Below are 19,929 nucleotides of genomic sequence, written 5' to 3'. Positions count from 1 at the left end.
GTGTACATGCTACCTGGTAGATTAATGGTATTTTATTTCAGGAGCATAGGATCCTTAACTCAGGTTTAAGGGACTTCAGAGGGCCTCTAACACAACCTCCTGCTCAGAGCAAAGTTAGCTGTGAGATCAGACCAGGTTGGTCAGTACAGCTGAGTCTTGAAAACCTCCACAAATGGAGGCTGGATAGCCTCTCTGCAGAACCCATTCTGCTACTTGTCTGTCGTCACGATGCAAAAGTTTCTCCTCGTATCTGATCAGAACCTTTTGTTTCAACTTACACTCAGTGGCTGTTGTTTGCCCACTGTGCACCAAGGTGAATAGCAGCTATTAAGCTGCCCTAAGCATTCTCTTCTGCAGGCTGAACAAGGCCTGTTCACCATTTTTTCACAGGACAGGTACTACAACTACCTGATCACCTTGATGGCCCTTTGTTAAACTAGCTTGAATTTGTAGATTTTCTTTTTAAGGAGTCTCTACTCCTTGAGGGGTTCTCTCCCCACTCTTTCCCCTGCCTCTCCCTGGCCTCCCCCCCCAATACTCCATGCTATGTTCTCTTGACTCTTACCATGAAAAAGAAGTTTAAAAGCCTGGAATGCGATCTAATCCCCAAATGACTGGGAATAGTCAATATGGATTTACAAAGCGGAAATCATTCTTTATGAACCTGATCTCCTTCTACAATGAGATGAGTGGCTTAATGAATGATGGGAGAGCAGTAAATCCATACTGACTATTCCCAGTCATCTTGTTCTCCATATGTTTGGAAATGGTTTCCAGGAGGATTTGTTGCATCACTTTCCCAGAGAGGCTAACCAAGCTGTAGTTCCCTGGATCCTGCTTCCTGAAGACAGGAGTGACACTTATTCTCTTTCAGTCCTCAGAAACCTCCCTCATTTGCCATGACCTTTCAAAGATACTGAAATTGGCCTTAGAGTGACAACAGCCAGCTTCCTCTGCTCTTGTCGGATGTATCTTGTCTGGTGCCGTTTGTGTCGATATTCTGTCACTTGGTCCCCCTCTATTGAGGGTAAGTATTCATTGTTCCAGCTTTCCCCACTGGTCTCGGAGGCCTAGGTTTCATGAGGACAGATCTTACTGGTGAAAACTGAAATGAGGAAGGTTTTGCCTTCCTCAGGCTCTGCCTCTTCCGTGTCCTTATTTGCAGAATCCCTGTCCCATTTGCCAGCAGACTCCCATTTTCCCTAGTGTTCCTTTTGCTGCTATAGAAGCCTTTTCTCATGCACAACAGCATTGCTCAGATTGGTCTGCCCTCTGATCCTAAGCCTTAAAGTGTCAACTGGCTCATCCATCTGTCCCTAGGCAGAGCTGCGTGTCTTCTAGCTGCTGACTTGTATAAAAAGCAGTTTTTATCTTCCTGGTCTGTTGTTTCTGAACAGCCTGTACATATCCAGGTCTCTGATTCCAATAAGATTGTACATTTGAAGTAAATATAAAGCACACTGGGGCAGGAATCATATCCTGTCTCTTAAGCTGAAGATTTGGTGGTGGGATGGTTAAGGCTAAAAAACAAACAAAAAAACTAAAAACACTGGTTTTATTTTCATTATTTTTATTCTTAGATTGTAAGCTTTTAAGGCAAGAGCTATGTCTTGTCTTTCACTCTATTTATATGTGCACACACATACATATAAATATATGTATATGTATAAAAATATATAAAAAATTACAGTGGGGTTTCTGTCCTGTAGTACTGCAGAGCTGTAGACAAATGAGAACTTCATAGTTGTTATAGCCTTCTGCTATGCTGTGTGGTGTTTGATGCCACAAGTTAAGAAAAATGCTGACTGGCACAGGACGATGTTCATTCTTTTTCTTTCTCTGCACTTTCTGGATATGCTAGCTGTTAGTATTTTGAGACAGTACATAGATGAAGTACAACTAAAAACATGAGTAGTTTGTAAGTTTCTTGCAGTAGCAAAACTAGGATTTTTTTTATATCATAGTGTTTGTACTTCACGAACAGAAAATGACAGAGTATCTAGCTATTAATTGTTTATAGTTAATATTTTCTTCCATAAACTAGTTATGCTTGATGTGTGAGAACATCTGAAAGGTAAATATTCACATTGTCCCGATAAGGTCCACATCTAAGCAAAATATGACTGAGAGACCTAAGCTTGAATCACAAGTGACTGGTAGAAGAAAGTTTGTGCGTGATAGCATAGCTATGCACCTAGATCTCTTTATTAAGATAAATGCTATGTGGAGACTGTAACGATCTGGCGTAAGAGGTAATAAATGTACCTTTCCAAATCAAGAAATGGGTTACGAATTGGTCTGCTGAACTTGGGGCAGCCACATAAACAAACTACTTATGTTGAATATAGTGACATTTGTCTGGTTTGAGTTAGGTTTCCATGAACTGTCCTGTCATTATATTTGTCTTTGGAAATCTCATGCAGTAAAATGTGAATACTAAAGCTTATTTAAATAGAACATTAAATGTGCAACTGTCTAGTGAGGGCCTGATTTGATGAGAGAATAAATGCCTCTCGGTTCCCATCAAACCGTTAAAAAGTTTAGTGCTTTAATGCCTCACAGAACATCAAGGGGGAACCTTAACACGTTGTTATCTTCTAGCCATATTTAACTGACAGCTGCTGAGGCTTTGGTGCTGATGGAAGTCAGTGCCTCCATGAGACCTTTCCACTTTCTATATGCTCTTTTTTTGTGTGTAGAAAAGTATCAATGTCGATAATAGTATTCATCTTCACTAGCCTTAGTGATGATGAAAACCAATATGTAAATATGGTTCGTTTGGCTTTTATTGGTATATCGTGCAGATCTCCTCAGCACAGGGTTAAACCTCAGTGCTTTTTAAATGGCCGGCTCATACCTTCTTGTACGGCTCCCGTTTTTGCAATTATGAAAACTGCACTGGAGGTAACAATACTGGAAAGACTGTCAGGAGCAAACAGCAGGGTGTAAGAGAGCACAGGTAGTGCCGGTTTCTACACTTTTTTTCTACTGTGTTGAAATACTTAGAGATGTATCTGATGTGTCAGAAGGGCCATAACTCATTGATGTGACTTACGAGGTCTGGTCATAGAAAGTGTCGGAAAGAAAGCACTCCTATGTGGTGCTAAGCAACTTTTACAGCATTGCAGCCAAATTCTGCCTGAGAGCCATACCACAAAGGTCAGCCCATCAATGTGGGAATGGCTATAGTTCTTCTCTTGTAGCTGTCTCCATATGACAGAATTTCAGAAATGCAGTCAGGAAATTTTGAGCTCCCTCAAATAGATATATACTTGCAGACTGTATCCCAAAGAAAAGGGATGTGCTATGACATTGTCTCAAATCACCTTTGGATAGCATAAGGAATATCAGACTACAAAAGAGTGGAATTTATGCCTTCTCCAATTTTTCAGCCTGCTGACTGCTTGCTTTCTGCAGATTCTGTCTCCCACTTCCGTATGACTGTTTTATCTGCTTCTCCCATGTGTCCTACCCTGCTCCTTTGCACACTCTATTAGATCATTATCTCTGTGTTGCTGTCTTGTGTGTGAGGTCTTTAAAACCTCCGTATACATCTCTATATACAATGCAAACATGAGAGTCTGTCGTCTAAAGACCTAAGCCATATCTGTGTTGTATTGGTGTGCAGTAAATATGAATTTATGGTCACCTGTGATCTGCATGCTAACTGTGGGAAGGCTGCAGCTTATGCAGCACTTACCACATGCTGAAGTAGTGAAACAGTAGCTAAGCATGGAGGATGTCTTGTGTGAGAGTGTATGTCTGGCCTGGACTGAACCATAATGTGTTACTCTAATAAACTACTGATTCCTACTTTCAACTCTACTTGAAAATGTACTTCTGTCAGGCTACAGAGTGAGCTGCTGTGTTATTTTTCTGCCCTGTTTCTGTATACATGTCTTTCAGTATCGAAGTAGCTAAAAAATACATTTGAATTATGGGGGAAAAAATCAAGCTGCCTCTAATTTTTTCTGAAATATATATAGGGTGAGATGTATGTCGGAATAAAAATGTGAAATAAGACTATGCAGGCCTTTAAGATTTACATCTTGTCTTAACTCAGAAAAAGAATGGTTTGCTGTCGCCCCTACCCTCCCTCTTGTGACAGACAGTACAGGATGTGTTGCTGAATAGACGGAGCATGTTGGGGGTGTTTTGTTTTGTTTTTTTTTTAATGAATTGACTAAAAAGACTGCAAGGTTCTTGTTGAAAAAATGATGCATACTTGAATCATTTTGGTTTTGATTTCTTCATTTTATTAAAATGGGAGCAGGATGTTTACATTCATTAATAAGGAAGAGTGATAACTCTGTGTTTGTCAGTGGTAAGAAGGAGGCTTCTGAACACTAGCTGCTTGTTCCTGTCATACCGCGAGCATTAATGGGCACCAGCTGGGCCGTAGCTATAACAGCTTCACCACTTCAGCCTTGCACAGCAAGAGCTGCTGTGGCAATGCTGCAGAAGGGCCTCCCGTGCAGATTTAGGAAGTACACACTTCAGTTGTTGTTCCCTGGGCAACAGAATAACTGCAGCCAGCTGGCTTTGCACCACCTGAGCTGATCAAAGAGCAAACCCTGTCAGGCGCTGGATGCTTCAGCTCCTCCAGCTTTGGTGTGCATATCTGCAGGGAAGGATGTAGGAAGCGTTGTCCTTTGGGTTTCAAGGTTAAACATAGGGAAAAGAAGTAGAATGACAGCAAAAAGTGGAGGGGAAAATGTCGTTCTTGCAGATGCTGTGTATAGTTAGTAATTATAGAAAAATAATCTTAAAAACATTGAATTACTATGCATATATAAAAACGTGAAAGAAAAGAGAACAGGAGACTAGCAATAACTGGTTTTAATGTATTATGGGAGAAAGAAAACAATTAAGGGTGACCTATTATATGTATTTAGTTAAGACCATAAAAATGATTGACCATCAAGATTAAAATGTTGTGTAAAATGATATAATTAGGGAGGACTGTAACTGGTCTGCTTTGAGTGACTGATATAAGGGCGTGACAAGTCAGGACTGCAGTTATGTCGGAGCATGCTTCGGTGGCATGATAGGTTTTATGCTGCAAGTGCTGCCAGAAGAATAAAAGGTAGATGACTAAACAGCTGTAAGCTGTAATGTTGGCTGATGTATCCCTGTATAATTGGCATCTTAATCCTCTTGAATCTGGATTTTGAGGGGGGAGAAAGGGAGGGGTAATACTTCTTGTATGTCCATTTAGGCTTATTTTTATATTTTTTCCTTTATATTATAGCAGCATCTATTGACATTACTTTCCTTAAGAGTTTTAGTTTTTTAGTATTTTTTTTAAACTTAAAATTCTGTTTTAAAAATTGTCATCAAATAGTAAAGTTTTATATTGTTTTTAGTCAACCCTTTTAAAATATATTTCTCCCTTAACTTTTCTAATGTGTCCACTGCCTGTGAAAGATGCTAGCAGATTCAGTTTTGGGGAAATAACTGTAGTACGAGAATTGGTGGTGGGCAGAGTATATAAAAGGGTAGTACTTACTGGCTTATATCAAGTTCGGAGTGTCTTGGTCCACACTTGAAAGGGAAAGGTAAATGGAACTGGTGAGTTCCTATGTGTACTTAAACGTCTTCTCTGCTAGAACTGCAGAGTATTGACGAGTATCTGTACTTCTGATGAGAATTTGTTTTTATGTTCCATATATTTGTTCTGATTTTCTGACTCATCTTTGTTTTAGTAATACTTGACTAGTGGAAGCATCTCCAAAGAAGTTTCAGATGTGTTTTACTCTTTAGTTAAAACTCAGATCATCAAGGTTTTAACTGAAATATCTTTTCCTCTAGTTTCCTTATGAAATATATTCAAGGAGGGAGAGTTTCAATAAAGGGATTTATGTGAGAAAACAGTAAAAATATTGAATTGTTTTTGATGGTAAAGACACTTACAGCTCCAACACAACAGTACAGTTTTTGTTCTCAATAACATAAAAAAAGGAGTCTAAGCAAGTGTGTTTGCTGTATACAGTGACAAACTGGACTGTGTCCCCTTCCAATATATCTATTCTGATTTATTGCCTCAGTCATCCAGATATCAAATGGTTTCTTAGTATGTTTCATGGAATTACATTTTCTGTCTTTTTTAAAGCTGTTATTTGTAAAAGAGAATAAACTATGTTTTTTCAGGAAGTCTCTACAGATGGATTTTTATAATGACACCTGATGTTTACTTGAATTTCTTGCAGTTTTCCATGCTGTGGTGTTTTCTAAGGGAATCTTTATAACAACTCTGGCTGTTAGATGCTAGAACCTATGAATTCTAAATATGGAGACCTGGCAGAACTCACTTCATCTTTCAGTTTGTGAGTTTTTAACTGTAGGAATTGCTGAAGCAAAATCAAAGGCTGTCTGTGGTGCCTAGACAATCTCTTCTAGCTTAAAAGTCTGAAAAATCATAAAAAAAATAAAAAATAAAAAGAGGAGGAACTTTTCACAAGTACAGGAGTGACTTTCTTAGTGTCCTGAGCGAATGTGTTGCATCTGGAATCAGCAGTCTGTGTTCTTATATTCATATTTTTCTTCTGCTTCTAGCCCCAAAATAATTGTGTAGTTGTTAAGAAATGTCTACTGGCTACTGTATTCCAGCCAGCAATGATACAGTGTTGTATATGATGTCATTCTATAAAGCAGTAAGAGGTAGCTGTAGTTAAGGTTACATATATATTTCTTGTCAAACTCTAATTAACAACTTTCTGATATGTTTACCTTTCAGGCAGAAAATTTTTCAGGTTTATTTCTTTCTCAGAAGTTATTACCTTAAGTTGCAGCAACTGTAAGGGGAACAGTGTTTGGAAGAAGATAAACAGGATATTTCACCTGTTTAAAACTTCTATTTTGTGTGCGTGTTAGAACAGCTGGTTGTGGAAAGCTGAAAATTGTCATAGAAATAACCCTTGTTGAGAAGTTTTTCTGAGTGCTCCAAGTGAAAATTGGTATTGATTTGACCAAGTTGTGACCTTTTGCAAATTGCACACTCTGCATGCACTGTGTTTTCTCACTTGCTCTACTTGTAAAGTAGGCAACTAAAGAAGGCCTGTGCTGTATAGCCATGGATATCTCACTTAGGCTTTGAATGAGCTCACTGAAGATTGTTCCCTGCAGTTGGTTACTGCACTCTGAGCTGCTAGCGTAACTGAACATTTAGTCACTTCCTAACTCATTTTTGTCCAAACGTGGGATTTTGTCCTTTTTTTTTGCTTTGTTTGTTTTTAAGTTTCAGTCGTTTCAACGAAACTAGGTAGAAGAAACTCTATGCAGAATTATTCTGGCAAATCAAAATTAGAGGAAAAATCAGAAGATACGGTAATCTCTGCCTAGGAGGTAGTATTGATAAGATTGGGATTACCTAGTGGGTTGCTGCAGTTGGAAAGGTATGTCTAACTCCAGCTTTAAGTATGCCTAGTGAAATTTATACTGAAGATGCACAATAAATTAGATAAGGGCTTTTTCTTTTGTTGAATGAAGAGGATTAAACATGACAAAGATTTAACTTGTTGTCTCATTTCCATGTCGTTGTCTCATTTCCAGGATCATTTTTGTGAACAATGCTTTACAGATACAGTGAGATTGTCTTCTGCAAATCTTTCTCAGTTATACTTCATAAAAGTGTAACTTTTAGATCCACAGGGTACGTTCACACTCTGCTTAGTTAAACTGCCTAATGTTTTTCTTAATAAGCTCAATTACAACAGCACAATAGAAAAAGTCATAAACTAGCTTAGCCTTATCTATTCTTGCTTGCATTGGTTCTGTGACATAAAGAAAAATTCTGGTCTAAATATGAAGTTACGTTGGAAAAAGCAGTTTCTTACAATTTAAAAAGCTTTAAAGAAGACCTAGAAGTGCGAAGTGCAGGTGTTTTGCTTTCCTATATTCTTTGTTATACAGAATAACTGGCATTGTCATTTAAATACTGCATTCCTATTTGGTTTCTTTATCTTTTAGGGGAAAGTGGTGCTGACAGGTACACATTTATAGAAATGTGCTTAATTTTGCCTTGTGTCTGAGAAATCGTACAGGAGGTGATACTTGTAAACATTGTCTTTACTGCATATATGCAGTAAGGTGAAATGGAGATTTATTAAAAGAAGGGAGAAACTAGGGTTTGTATTTGTGTGAAGATTTTAAGATTTTCTGGGCAAGCAATGTCACTAGAGGCTATAATGAAACTGTGTAGTAATACTGGGTGTGTACGTTTTCTTATCATGTAAGAAATAGGGACTGTATGGGTAATTCCACAAATACTGTGTACTCCTAGTGATTTTTGTCACAGAGCCATGAGAAGCTTGTTCTGGGACCTGGATTTCTATGTAATGAAAGTTATTTTTTGTCTATGAGTTCCAGTAGGTTTGTTGCTACTGGTTATTTGTACTGGTATAAAAGAATCATGACCCATCAAAGAATGGAGTGACACTTTCGCTCAGTCCTAGAATTTGCCTTTTCTATTATCAGAGAGCAAAAAATATCTTCTTAAGAAAATTAAGCCTTGGATTAGATCAGGCATTATCTAAAATTTCTTCCATAGGAAGCTGTAGCAATTCCATATTAATTCTCAGATGTGTGAAACTAAAAAAAATGTCAGAACCATAGATAAGTATGTTTAAAAAAAAAAAAAAAAAAACAGCAAGGAGAAATTAATAGTGCTCTGAATTAAGTCTCTGCACTATAGCCACCTATGTGACTGCAGAGTTCCTCCAAAGTTTGAAATAGAATCTGAAGATTGGTAATGCGCATACCGTTGCTGATGATAGTTGATCATTTAACAGCTGGAAAATGGCTTGTAATCTTCCATGAGCATCTTCAAATCCAGTTAAAAGCAGAATGATGCTTACGATGACAGTGCTGAGTTTTGGGGCATGCTGCCTGTCTGTGTTGGAGGAAGTATGGCCCTCGCTGATGCACGGGAGCTTTTGTCCTCCCCTGCCAATCCCAAATGAAATGGAGATGTAATGTCATAGAATCTTGCATATGAAACTCTAAGCCAATGTCTACTTCCAATCTTTTTTACTATTATTCAGTATTTACAGGAACTTCTATGTTATAAAATGATGTGGAGGTAATATGATTTTTAATTCAAGAAGAAACTTTGTAAATACTGAAATGCAAGGAATGTAGTTGTTAGGGGCAAGTTAAAGTTTTTGTATTTATAGAGAAAAGAAGTGATAATTACCTCACTAAGTCATTTTTAATGTTGATTAAAAATAGATATTTTTATTTCTATATTTGTAAACAAAGACAAGAAAAGCTAAGTAGCTGAACTACTTCAACCACTGTGACAGGGAATGAATAACTTCAGAGCTATTAGGATCTCTAGTAAGTTTGATAGGTAGCCCTCATTTTAAAATTGTATTTTGAAGATATGCACTAATATAGAAAGCTTAGAGCAATTCTTTAAGATAAAAATTGAATAGTAAAAAAGGAAAAAAAATGCTGCCTAAAGTAAGTACTACAAAGTAACAACCATTAATACAGAAATCTACCGTGGTCAAATTACATTTCGAAAGATAAGCTTCTCTTGCATTTTGAAAGAGCAAATGACATCTGATACACATCATATCATCAGAGCAACTAAACAGCTTTTCAGAGAGAACACTGTGCTAGGCTCCAAGGAAAGGCATAGCTAGGATTGCAAGATGTGGAGGTCTGATAAATTTGTTTTCACTACTCAAGCAAATCTACTGTGCGTGGAATATCAAGGTGCATTTCCAGCTTGCTCATTAACAATGTCTGTAGTTATAACTTGAAATCTAATATAAAATCTTTGTAGAATTGCTGCACACATTAGAAATTTAAGCATGTTTATTTCGTTGGTGGCTACTGAGAAGTTTTCAAAGCACTAGAGTTGCACAAGAGCCTGGTTACATCAACTTCCAAGGGGATTTCAATTTTTTTTTTCCTCCTCCAGTCTCCCTCAGTCTTGAGATTACTGCTTGTTTTTACTTGCTTAGTTGTTTTAGGGTTTGTAATCTGGAAATCCGATTGTACAAGAAATTATGATTTTATTTATTTACTTTTAAATTCTTCATAGGAACAAACCATCACAGTTTCAAAATATTCCAATGTGACATTGGCTTTAAGAAATTAAAACAATTTTGCAAGAACTTGTGATACTGGATATGCATGGTGCAGACCTTTCAGGGATTATTATCTGCCAAACATTTCTTGAGATTGAGTATAAAGAACACTCTTTAATACTAAACTTTTCATGCAAAATATTTGATAAATCTTGTCTTTTCCAACTGTATTGCAATTTCGCTTAGGTTATTTATTACTTGTGTAATGTACAGTGCATACTGTGGGCTTATTTGCCTCTGCTTAACAAAAGTAGCCATCTGCTATTGCTTCTTCTCCTTCCTTGCAGTGGCACATTGATCAGAGTGAGGGAATTGCCTCAAATAACTTGAAAATTGCTGATTAGTTAGCCTGCACTACAATTAGTAAAAGCTCAATTAAATGTTAATAAATAAGGGATTATCCATCATCTTTACATCTTTAGATGTATAATCTCATGACACGGTACACAACTTCCAGACTATTGTGTATATGTATAATATTTCACATTTAGTACATTCTCTCAGACCCACAATGCTCATGTATTCTGAACTCTGTACCTTAAATTAAAAGTCCTTCTCTATCTCTTTTCTGTTGGTAGAAATGATCATTTTCTCTGACTTAACCTATTTTTTCATATGACTACTTTTTAAGTGTGTCTGAATTCTTAGATTTTGTTTTTATTTACTCTGTATCAATGGCTTTTTGTTTTATTTTCTGTTGTTTAGGGACCTGTTCTGCATATATAATGTCCAGATTGATCTCCTTTGTAATAGGGACATTTTTCTATGTTAGTAACATTTCAACCTAAGAAGGCATTTTTCTGATTTACTTCCCTTCCTTTTGAAAACACTTTCATTACAATTATTCCTGTTTTACTTTCACTGCTAGAGTCAGTCACGTCTGCTCGTGGCTCTTTGATCAGGCACTCCAGAGTAAAATCAATGAAATGTATTTGAAGACAGAACTGTGAGAAAAAGGCCTATGAAATGACCTCACCCAATAAAATGTCATTCATTGCTACTTATCTTTTGGATTTTTCACCTAGCCCATCTTTGTTAGGTAGTCATTTCCCCCTGCTTCTCCTTAACATCACTGTAGCTGGATGGCTGTTCCTGCTGTACTAGGTAATACTGACCTGTTACTCTGCTGGGAACCCTGGACCAGAAACTCTAGCTGTTTGAACATTTGCGTTGCTGCTCTGGTCTCTGCCCATTCTGCATTGTTGCAAATAGCTGTACGGAATAAGGGACAATACTATATGGCCTAGACCATATAGTGGTGCTTTATTCCGTATTGTGCAGTTGCATTGTCATCATATATGTTGTAGTATTTTGATATATTTGTATATGTATGTATCAGTTTGTCTTTTGGAAGCTGTTTTTATTCACTAGAATTACAAGAGGAGTGAATGTTTGTGGAAAACTAAGTTTTGTAATAAACAGTCTTGAGTAGCAAAGGTTACAACATAATGCTGTAGATTCAACTGAATATAGCCCTTAAAAGGAAAATGTTAAAACTATGTCTAAATATTACTGTTAAGGGCTCAAGCAATGTATCTAGTGGTATCTTGAGTTTTTCATTAACCTCAATATCGCGAATGAAACTTGAAAAACTTACTTTCAAAAGAGTTATGTTTTTATGAGAACTGAATTTTGCCTTTAAAACAGGGAGAAGTGGGTTAAATGTGTACTAATTACAAGTTCTGCATGAATTTGACTGCTAACTTGAGGTCTGTGTCTGTATCTGTTCTGCGTTCTTTGAATTTAGCTAAGTATAATATTTTTATATATTTTAAACAGCAGATGTGCATTGCTTATAGATTTGTGTAAATGTTGATGTACTGTATACAAAATATGTCTCCTATACAATGATCTGTTGACGTTTTTCTCTGTTGCTTAGCTTCAGACAATAAAGTCGTGACATGTGCTGCTGTTTGGAGGATGCCGAAGGAATTGGAATCAGGCAGTCATGAATCCCCTGATGATTCATCAAGCAACACTCAAACCCTGGAGCTACTCTGTCACCTTGACAACACAGCCCATGGCAATATGGCCTGGTAGGATTCTGCATATTTTATACTCCTAGAAAAAAGCCTAAAGGATAGACCTGTGCTGTTAGTTTTGTGCAGATTTATACTGTAGAAGCCTTACTATCCACTTTAAAACTATTCTATCTTAAAGAAATAGTACATATTGGATTTTTAGTCCCAGATGTTTCGTAGATTAAAAACATTTATTATAGTCCTGCAAACACATATGGAGTAACAGCCTGTGTGCTGTTCTGATGTGCTTCTCCCCACCTGTCCTATCTATCCTTTGTTGCACAAATGTATAACACTTAGAATTTCAATCTTTATATAGAATATAAATTTGATGTTACTCTTTGGTCTACTTCTTCCCTTTTTTTTTCCTTTTTTTTTTTGTTGTCATTCGACTGATTTGACATAAGTGCAAGTAATTTATTGTTTCTTAAGAATTCATTGTGTTACATGGGGTCTGTATAACTACTCTTTTCTCTTGTGTAAGAATAGACAAGGAGGGCTGAGATGCATCAAAGGGTATTACAGAGGTTCTTTTCCCTCTCTTTTCTGTTATTTAACAAGGTGAAATTTGTTTATCATATGTTTGCGAGTCCTTTTCTTTGTGGGTATGTGCATGATGTGTTCTTGCTGCTTCCTGAACTAGCACAAGGCAAAGAAATATTAATTCATTTGGTTCACCAACTGCAAAATTGTTTGAGATTTTGGGGGACCACCTGGCCACCTTCCGCTGGCAAGAAGAATTGAAAATGTAAGAGTGTGTTCTACAGTGGTCTCAGGAATGTGTCTGTCAGAAAGAATAAGGAGTAGAAAATGGTCCTGTAAGTTGTACGTTCCCTTTACCATATCAGAGAATTTACCATTACCAGAGAATTAAACAAAATAAGAAAACAAAGTTTTGGGTTTTTTTTGTTTTTTTTTTTTTTTTTTTTTTTTTTTTTTTTTTGTAAATGAAATGTGACATCTCTAGCTCATGAGAAGATATTTTGTTTACTGGCGTCTGTAGCACAAATAATCCACAGTATTCATGGATATCTAGGTTGCAGGCCATAAGTAATTGAGATTTGACTGTAATTGAAAGGAAGAAAGCAAAACTGCCTAAAGTGCTTCTGGTTGTGTGCTTAAGCAGCCACTATCTCTCTTAGCGCTTTATCTGCTCATACTTCCCCTGCATGTTTTCCCTGTTCTATCTTCTTTCTGTCTTTTCTGTCTTCTTTTCTTTAAGGTTGATCATCTTGTATTATTCCCCTGTTCTCTCAAGAAAGCCTTATAGTTAAAATACTGTATCAGAGACTTTCTATATATAGTATTGTGTACTAGGAAGAGAGATCTTTTTCCCCACTTCCTACATGCTAAGTTTTGTTCCTGTATGCTAGGTTTTATTTGATTGTTTACTGGCCATTAAGAAAAACTCATTGTACGTTTCTCTCTCTTAACCTCATCGCTTTTATGGAATGCTAAGCTCGAATGTCTCTGGCATTTCTTATTAAAAATGAGCATGGACATATTTAATATCACTTGTCTTCTGTAAAGCAAGACCAAAAAGTATTTCTAATTCATTGTGACTGAAATTCTAAACTTTCCTTACTTGTGTCTGAACGCTGTGTTCCTTTCGCTCAACAATTTTAAAATAAATTTGACAAAATCTTTAAAGAAAATCTGATGTCCAAGCCATTACAGGCAGGTGAACATGAAAAGTGCTTTTATTCAGCTCTGCTTCATCTGCATTTCGTGAGTTGTTAGTTCTATATGGCCATAGAGATATTTCAGAAAATTAAGTAGATCCATAAATTAGGCAAACAAATAGGCCTGTTAATTGTTCTGATTGGTTGAAACCTAAGATTTTTTTTCATCCTCTCTCTGGCTCTTTATGTGAGCCAAAATGCAAAGATTTGCTCATGGAAAATTCAGGGATTTCTGTGGGGTATTATAATTACGAGCATTTGCAAAAACGAGCTCTTTTTGTAACTTCATTTTATCAATAAAAATATATATTCACACAGTATACACTACATAATCACAGGGATATTATTCTATGTATTGTTTTAAAAGTTTCAGTAAAACTTGCAATTGGATATGATTCAAGAAGCTATCCAAGGCACAAGAGTGGCTAAGGAAACAGAACAATTAACGAGACTGTTACTTTGATTGCTATTTTGAGTCCAGCTTGAAAGAACCCCCAAACTTGTTTCTGCTGAAAATGTGGATGACTCCTTTTGGAGTACCCTTAGATTTTAGGAGTAACCTGCTACCCTGCTTTTTCAATTTCCTGCAGATATTTTGACAGTAGACTTGACAGTCTCAGAGAGGGAGGATACTACTAACCATGAGAGAAGGTGTAAACTATAAGCTCTTGAACTGTGAACGCAGCAGATCTTTTTTTTTTTTTTTCTTGTGTCAGGAGCATAAGTGCAAAGCAAGAGATTCTCCCCAAGCAGCTACTAGAAGCGGGCTTGTTTATATCTGCTTAACATCCTGCTTTTAGAGTGGATATGTTTGGAATGATAGGCAGAGCAGATGATTTCAGTTAGCCTCTCTGCTTACTGAAGTTGTATTTTCTTATTATATCTCACTTGATCAATCTTAACTGCAGACTACAAATATTATCAAATGTAAAAGAAATTGGAAGAAATTCTCTTAAATCTGCTATTTTAAGGACTGCAGATGCTTATCACTAAAAGCTTATATTAGCATGTTTTGAATTTACAAAAGAAAAAGGTACTGTAAATAGGCTATTTCCACAGATAATCTGGAAAAGATGAGTAGTATGGTCTGTTTCTTGCATGTATATTGTTAAATCCATACTACTTTTTGTTAAAGACTACTAAATCGCTTCCTGAGAGGATTTCTCATGAAGGACTTTATTGTATATCCACGGTAAAAAGGGACACTTAGGTAAACTTATTTATCAGTTCTTTGTGTTCTCCTTTAAAGTTAAAAAACAGCTCAACAAGAAAAAGTTAACACTATTAAGTGAAAATTATCTTAAGAAAAAGATAAATTGTCTTGATGGAAGAGTAAATGTTGGAGGTAAGTTTGCTCTGACTGTTCTAAGGGAAAATGTTTAGTCATATGAACTTTTTTTTTGGGGGGGGAGGATCGTTATAGCAGGTAAATAGATACTCTTATCTACTGATCTACTGTAAGGAGGATGAAAAATATCTTTTAGAAAGAGCAAGCAAACATACATCAGACTGCTTGGACATCAAAGACTGTGATGTAATTTAAAGTCTTCTCTGTGTAATAGTATTGCTAATTGTGCTTTTGATTTAGAAGGGAAGTTCACTGCATTTGTCTTTGTGCAAAATTTTCAAGATTCAGAGTTGAGCTTGTAGTTCCAAAGGGCTCATATGACAGAACAGCTGCCTGCTTTGACATTGGAAGCATATATAAGCAAGTAAATTTGCACGTTAAACCAATAAAGTAAAGAAGTAATTTTTATAAGTGATTATAACCTAATAACCTAACAGAATGTCAAGTAAAAAAAGATGGCTTCTGTTGTTCATTTAGTCTTAAAAGACCTGGCATTTTATTGCATACAAATCCCCTTTAAATGAGACTGAGTGAAGAAAACCTTCACTTTATTGCAACTGTCAGAAGCTATTGGAAGAATTTAGAAAAGTCCTTATGATCTCATTTGAAGTTTGTAGACAAGTCCAACAAGCCATTAGTCACAAATTTAATGAAAATAAGGTATCCACAGCAGTCTTCCTCTTCTGCTCCTGTTTGATGGTTATTAGGGCAGTCATATTTCTGGCAAGTCAGAAGTGACAAAACAAGCTCTTGCCTGAGAGGGGCAGGGGCTGCGTTTGTTCTGTAACTTTACTTCATTCTAATTTCTGCTTTTCCTTTTAACTGAGAGGCATCAGAGCCACTAAAAGTTCAACTGAAAGTAGTTGATGACTTCTCAGAATACACTAACTGGTAAACCTCATGGAGGAAAATAGGATTCAAGCCAGTTGCAGCAAATTATTCTTTTATTAAGTCTTTAATTGTGTTATTCCTTTAACTTTGTAGTTTATTTGTTATAAAACAGTGTTTCATAGGGAAAGGCATTTAAGTTCCAGATTTATTTTGAAGAAGCAACTTGTGATGGTACAGTTTTGCTTGGGCTGTGATTTCTTTCAATATTGATGTGAAAAAAAAATAGTAGTCTGTAGTCTAATGATTGCGGCCAGTAAGCGTGTTACATCATAGATCTTTAGTAGTATTGCTATTCTTAATTTACTAGTAGTAGTCAATGACAGTGTGAAGGTGCTGCATGTGTTGATTTAGTAATTACATTACTATAACAATTCTTGGTTAATTCGTTAACTACTGTATCTTTCTCTGATTTCCTTCCAACAAATCTCTTCTTTCTTTGTAATTAAATTCCCTACTCATATTCAACTGCCCCTTGAATTTCTTTCATGACTATTCTCTCTGCTTCTGCCCTTTGTGCAGATTACTGACAAATGCTTTCTTTCTGTCTTTCCTTCTGTCTGATGCATGTGACCAAATGGTCATCTCTCATGTTTGGCTTCCATAATACCGTCTATCTCCTGATATATCTGTCAGTCCTCTTGGAGTTTTCTGTCAGTCCTCTTGGGGTTTTCTCCCATTTCAAGTTAAGACTCTTGCTCGTGAAAGACTTTCTTCCCTCCTCCTCATTGCCTCTTCATGTTGTTTGTGATTTTAGTTGTGTGCTTATTTATGCTGCTCTGTGACAGAGACCATTTTTTGCTTGTATTCTTTGTCCCAAGGCACCATATAATCTAGAATATTGTCCTGTAGTAATGTAAACACATGGTATTAACTACCTGTCCCCCAAATTTGAGAGGAAGCTGTTTTGCTCTTCCTCCTTGCCAGATTGCAAGTAGGGTTTTTTTGTTGTTGTTGTTGAAAAATCTAAGAATAGGATGTCACCTACCACTTAAAGGCAGATAAAATTTAAGTTGGTAGGGATATATGAGCACCCTGTCCAAATTCCAGGTTGGGTAGAGGTAGACTAGTATTTCTGTTATTCTAAATAGTTCTGTGATACTTAAAGAACTATAGTTATCTGGATATTATCTTGGTATCATCTTTCTCATTTAAAAAAAGATTCTTTCCGTTAACAGGTACCAGCTCATGTCAGTCCACTACCAGCTCTAAAAAAGAATGACTCTTTCTTGCCCTTTTTAAATATTTATATTTTTATTTTGACTTTCGTATTAGGTCTCCAAATAGCACAGTGACAAGTTTCATCTCTTCTTTCTGTGTGTGATTACACCATATGGAGCAACCTGATTAAAGTCTGCTTATTACAAAAACAAAAATTTACTATAACAGTCCTTTCAACTTGAATGGGAGTTTAATGTTTCCAAGATATCAATATATTAAACTTATTTTAGCTCCAATTTGATCATATTCCATGATGAACACCGTCATCTGATGAAAGTTAAGCACATCTGAGATAATGCCCTGAAGACAGTAAGCTATCATAAGTACTTTCCAGAAGTAAGGAGTAAGGTCTATGTTTTTCTTTGTTTATTTTCTTTTGACCTTTAAAAAGGAAAATAATGTTGTCCCAAGGGTGGGGAAGTTGTCTCAAAGAAAAAAAAAAAAAAAAAAAGCAAGTCTCAAGGAAAAAACAAACAAAACCTAAAAATGATGTTTTAAATAGCTCTAGTGCTTTCATATTGCATTCAGGTAACACTTTTGTTTGCTATAATGCCATTGGCAACATTAATTCTTCTATAATACCACTCTGCTAGGCTTCAGGATATATGTGTTAAAATTCTGCATTAGTTTTTTTTTTAAAAAAGGACATTTTAGTGATCTTTATCTATTGAAATAAAAGTTTGAAATAACATTTATTTTAGGAGGCTCACACTATTTGGAAAGTATATTAACTGTTATATATGTCATATAGAAGAGATGTGTAATTAATACGATCTACTGGCATATAATATTTTCTGCATTTGGAATAAAGAACCTGTGTCTTATTTTAACACTTTTTAGGTCCCTATACCATAAGTATAATTGTGTGTAGGGAGAGATTCTTTTGAGAGTGTAAGGAGTATCAGTTGCCTAGGGCATAAAATGATCTCAAGGTTTTTTAGTTTTTGATAGCTGACCAACTGATAATAATTGTCTGTGTCAGGCCTTTCAGTTTCTTCATGTAATGCACAAAATTTCAGGGCTATCAGGAGATGCTTATTAGTGAGGCTGATTAATTGCAGACAGATTCAAAGAATTATCAGCACTCAAGAATAATTGTTCTACACCTGTTCTGTTCCACGTGCTTCTATTCTCCATCAGCTGTCTCTTGTATTACAAAGATTAAGTGTATAGAGAATTTTCAGGAAAACTCTCTATATAATGTGTTTTGCCTTGAAATATAACTTATAGCCCCTTTCCAATACTGTCACTTGCCCCTTTGTATTTTGATCCTTTCTAAAGTGTTAAGAATGCAACTTTATTTTATGCTTTACTTCTCTCTCCCTTTCCCTACATTTCTTTAATATCTGGAATTCTTTACAGAATTTTGCTCTCTTGTCTCTTTGATTATCCTTTACTTTAAATAAATCCTTGTGTTCAACCATTTATTGTGTCTTTCTCACATTTTCAATCTCATTTTCCACTTTTGTCATCCTCTAAAACATGTCCACAATGAGCAAAGTAAGTTGTAACACTCTTTGTCTCTCATTCCTTCCTTTAAATATTTTATATGGCTAATATTGTGTTAGTTTGAAACTTAGAGCATGTATGAGTTTGAAACTCATATATGTGAATGTTCTCACATATACTAGGGAATAATTGTAATACAGTAACTGGCTAGTGAAATAATAAAACATTGTGTTATACACCCAACTAATTATATTAATTTTGACCACAATTTATTTGACTGCAGACCTATAAAGGAATATTTAGTCTCAAGGAATATGATTATAGATTAAGTAATATTGCTGACATTTGGTTAAATGGTATTTAAACATTCAGACTTTTTGAGTGTGTTTTACAGGATTAAGAAGTTGATTCTTGTATGGTCTTGCTTATGTATGTTTATTTGGTAAAAAGTATATAAGAAATTACGGAATGCCCTCCAGCCTCAAGCAGTGTGTCTGGCCCAGCGTGCCCAGACAGCGGTGATGTTTAGTGAGAGTGCACAGTCCTGGCCGCCTCTTGCAGCCTGATCACCTCAGTTCCCCTAGCATCCACAGTCGTTGGACTAGGGGTGTTGAGTATGGCTGTGCGTTGTCCTTGTAATCTGTTTACCCTTCTTGTTTTGTTGCTGTTCTTTTGAACAGAAGAAGGGTGGTATTCTGCAACTTTCAGAACACATCCTAGGCAATCATTTTTGGGCACATTTTTCATATTGTATTTCAGAAATGTACTGAGATGCATATTCTGTTTTATCTTGCTCCTCTCTAACCATGCAGATGATCTGTTTCTGACAGACAGCAGTAAAATAACAAGGACATACTATATCCATGCAGCCATCTTCTGAAAAATCCTGTATAAATGATCTTCAAATCTTGTTCCAAAAGATAAATGTATATTTCCTCCAAAGCTAGTTGACAGGTATTGTTTTTGCATCCTCCAGCTGTCTAACAAATAAGCCTATTCCAGTCCTTAATCTTCCCATTAGTATGTAGAAAACACTACTAGCATTGCATGGCTTCCAGAGGCCAGGCAGGACACTTACCTGGGAACTCCCCAGGTACTTTGCTGCAAGACATTCATACTACTAGAAAAGCAGTAGTGTCTATTAACAGGTTTAAGCTGTTAAGAAAGGTTTATTTGTGTAGTAGTATCTGCAAACCCGCCAGGCAGATACACAGCTTTACTCT

The 19,929-nt window shown here is 36.2% G+C and overlaps 1 protein-coding gene across 2 annotated transcripts in view; it reads left to right on the top strand.

Moving 5' to 3' along the window:
• The window catches only part of EIPR1 (EARP complex and GARP complex interacting protein 1), an 86,884-nt gene that overhangs the window by 31,117 nt on the left and 35,838 nt on the right, over nt 1–19,929 (top strand). For both annotated transcript variants that reach the window (XM_062571142.1, XM_062571143.1), the window contains exon 4: nt 11,977–12,133. In XM_062571142.1, the coding sequence (XP_062427126.1) occupies nt 11,977–12,133 (157 nt within the window). The remainder of the gene's footprint in view (nt 1–11,976; nt 12,134–19,929) is intronic.

This window comes from Rhea pennata, chromosome 3 (assembly GCF_028389875.1).
Source record: "Rhea pennata isolate bPtePen1 chromosome 3, bPtePen1.pri, whole genome shotgun sequence".
Taxonomy (NCBI): Eukaryota; Metazoa; Chordata; class Aves; order Rheiformes; family Rheidae; genus Rhea; species Rhea pennata.
This window is presented reverse-complemented; position numbering and strand designations above follow the sequence as displayed.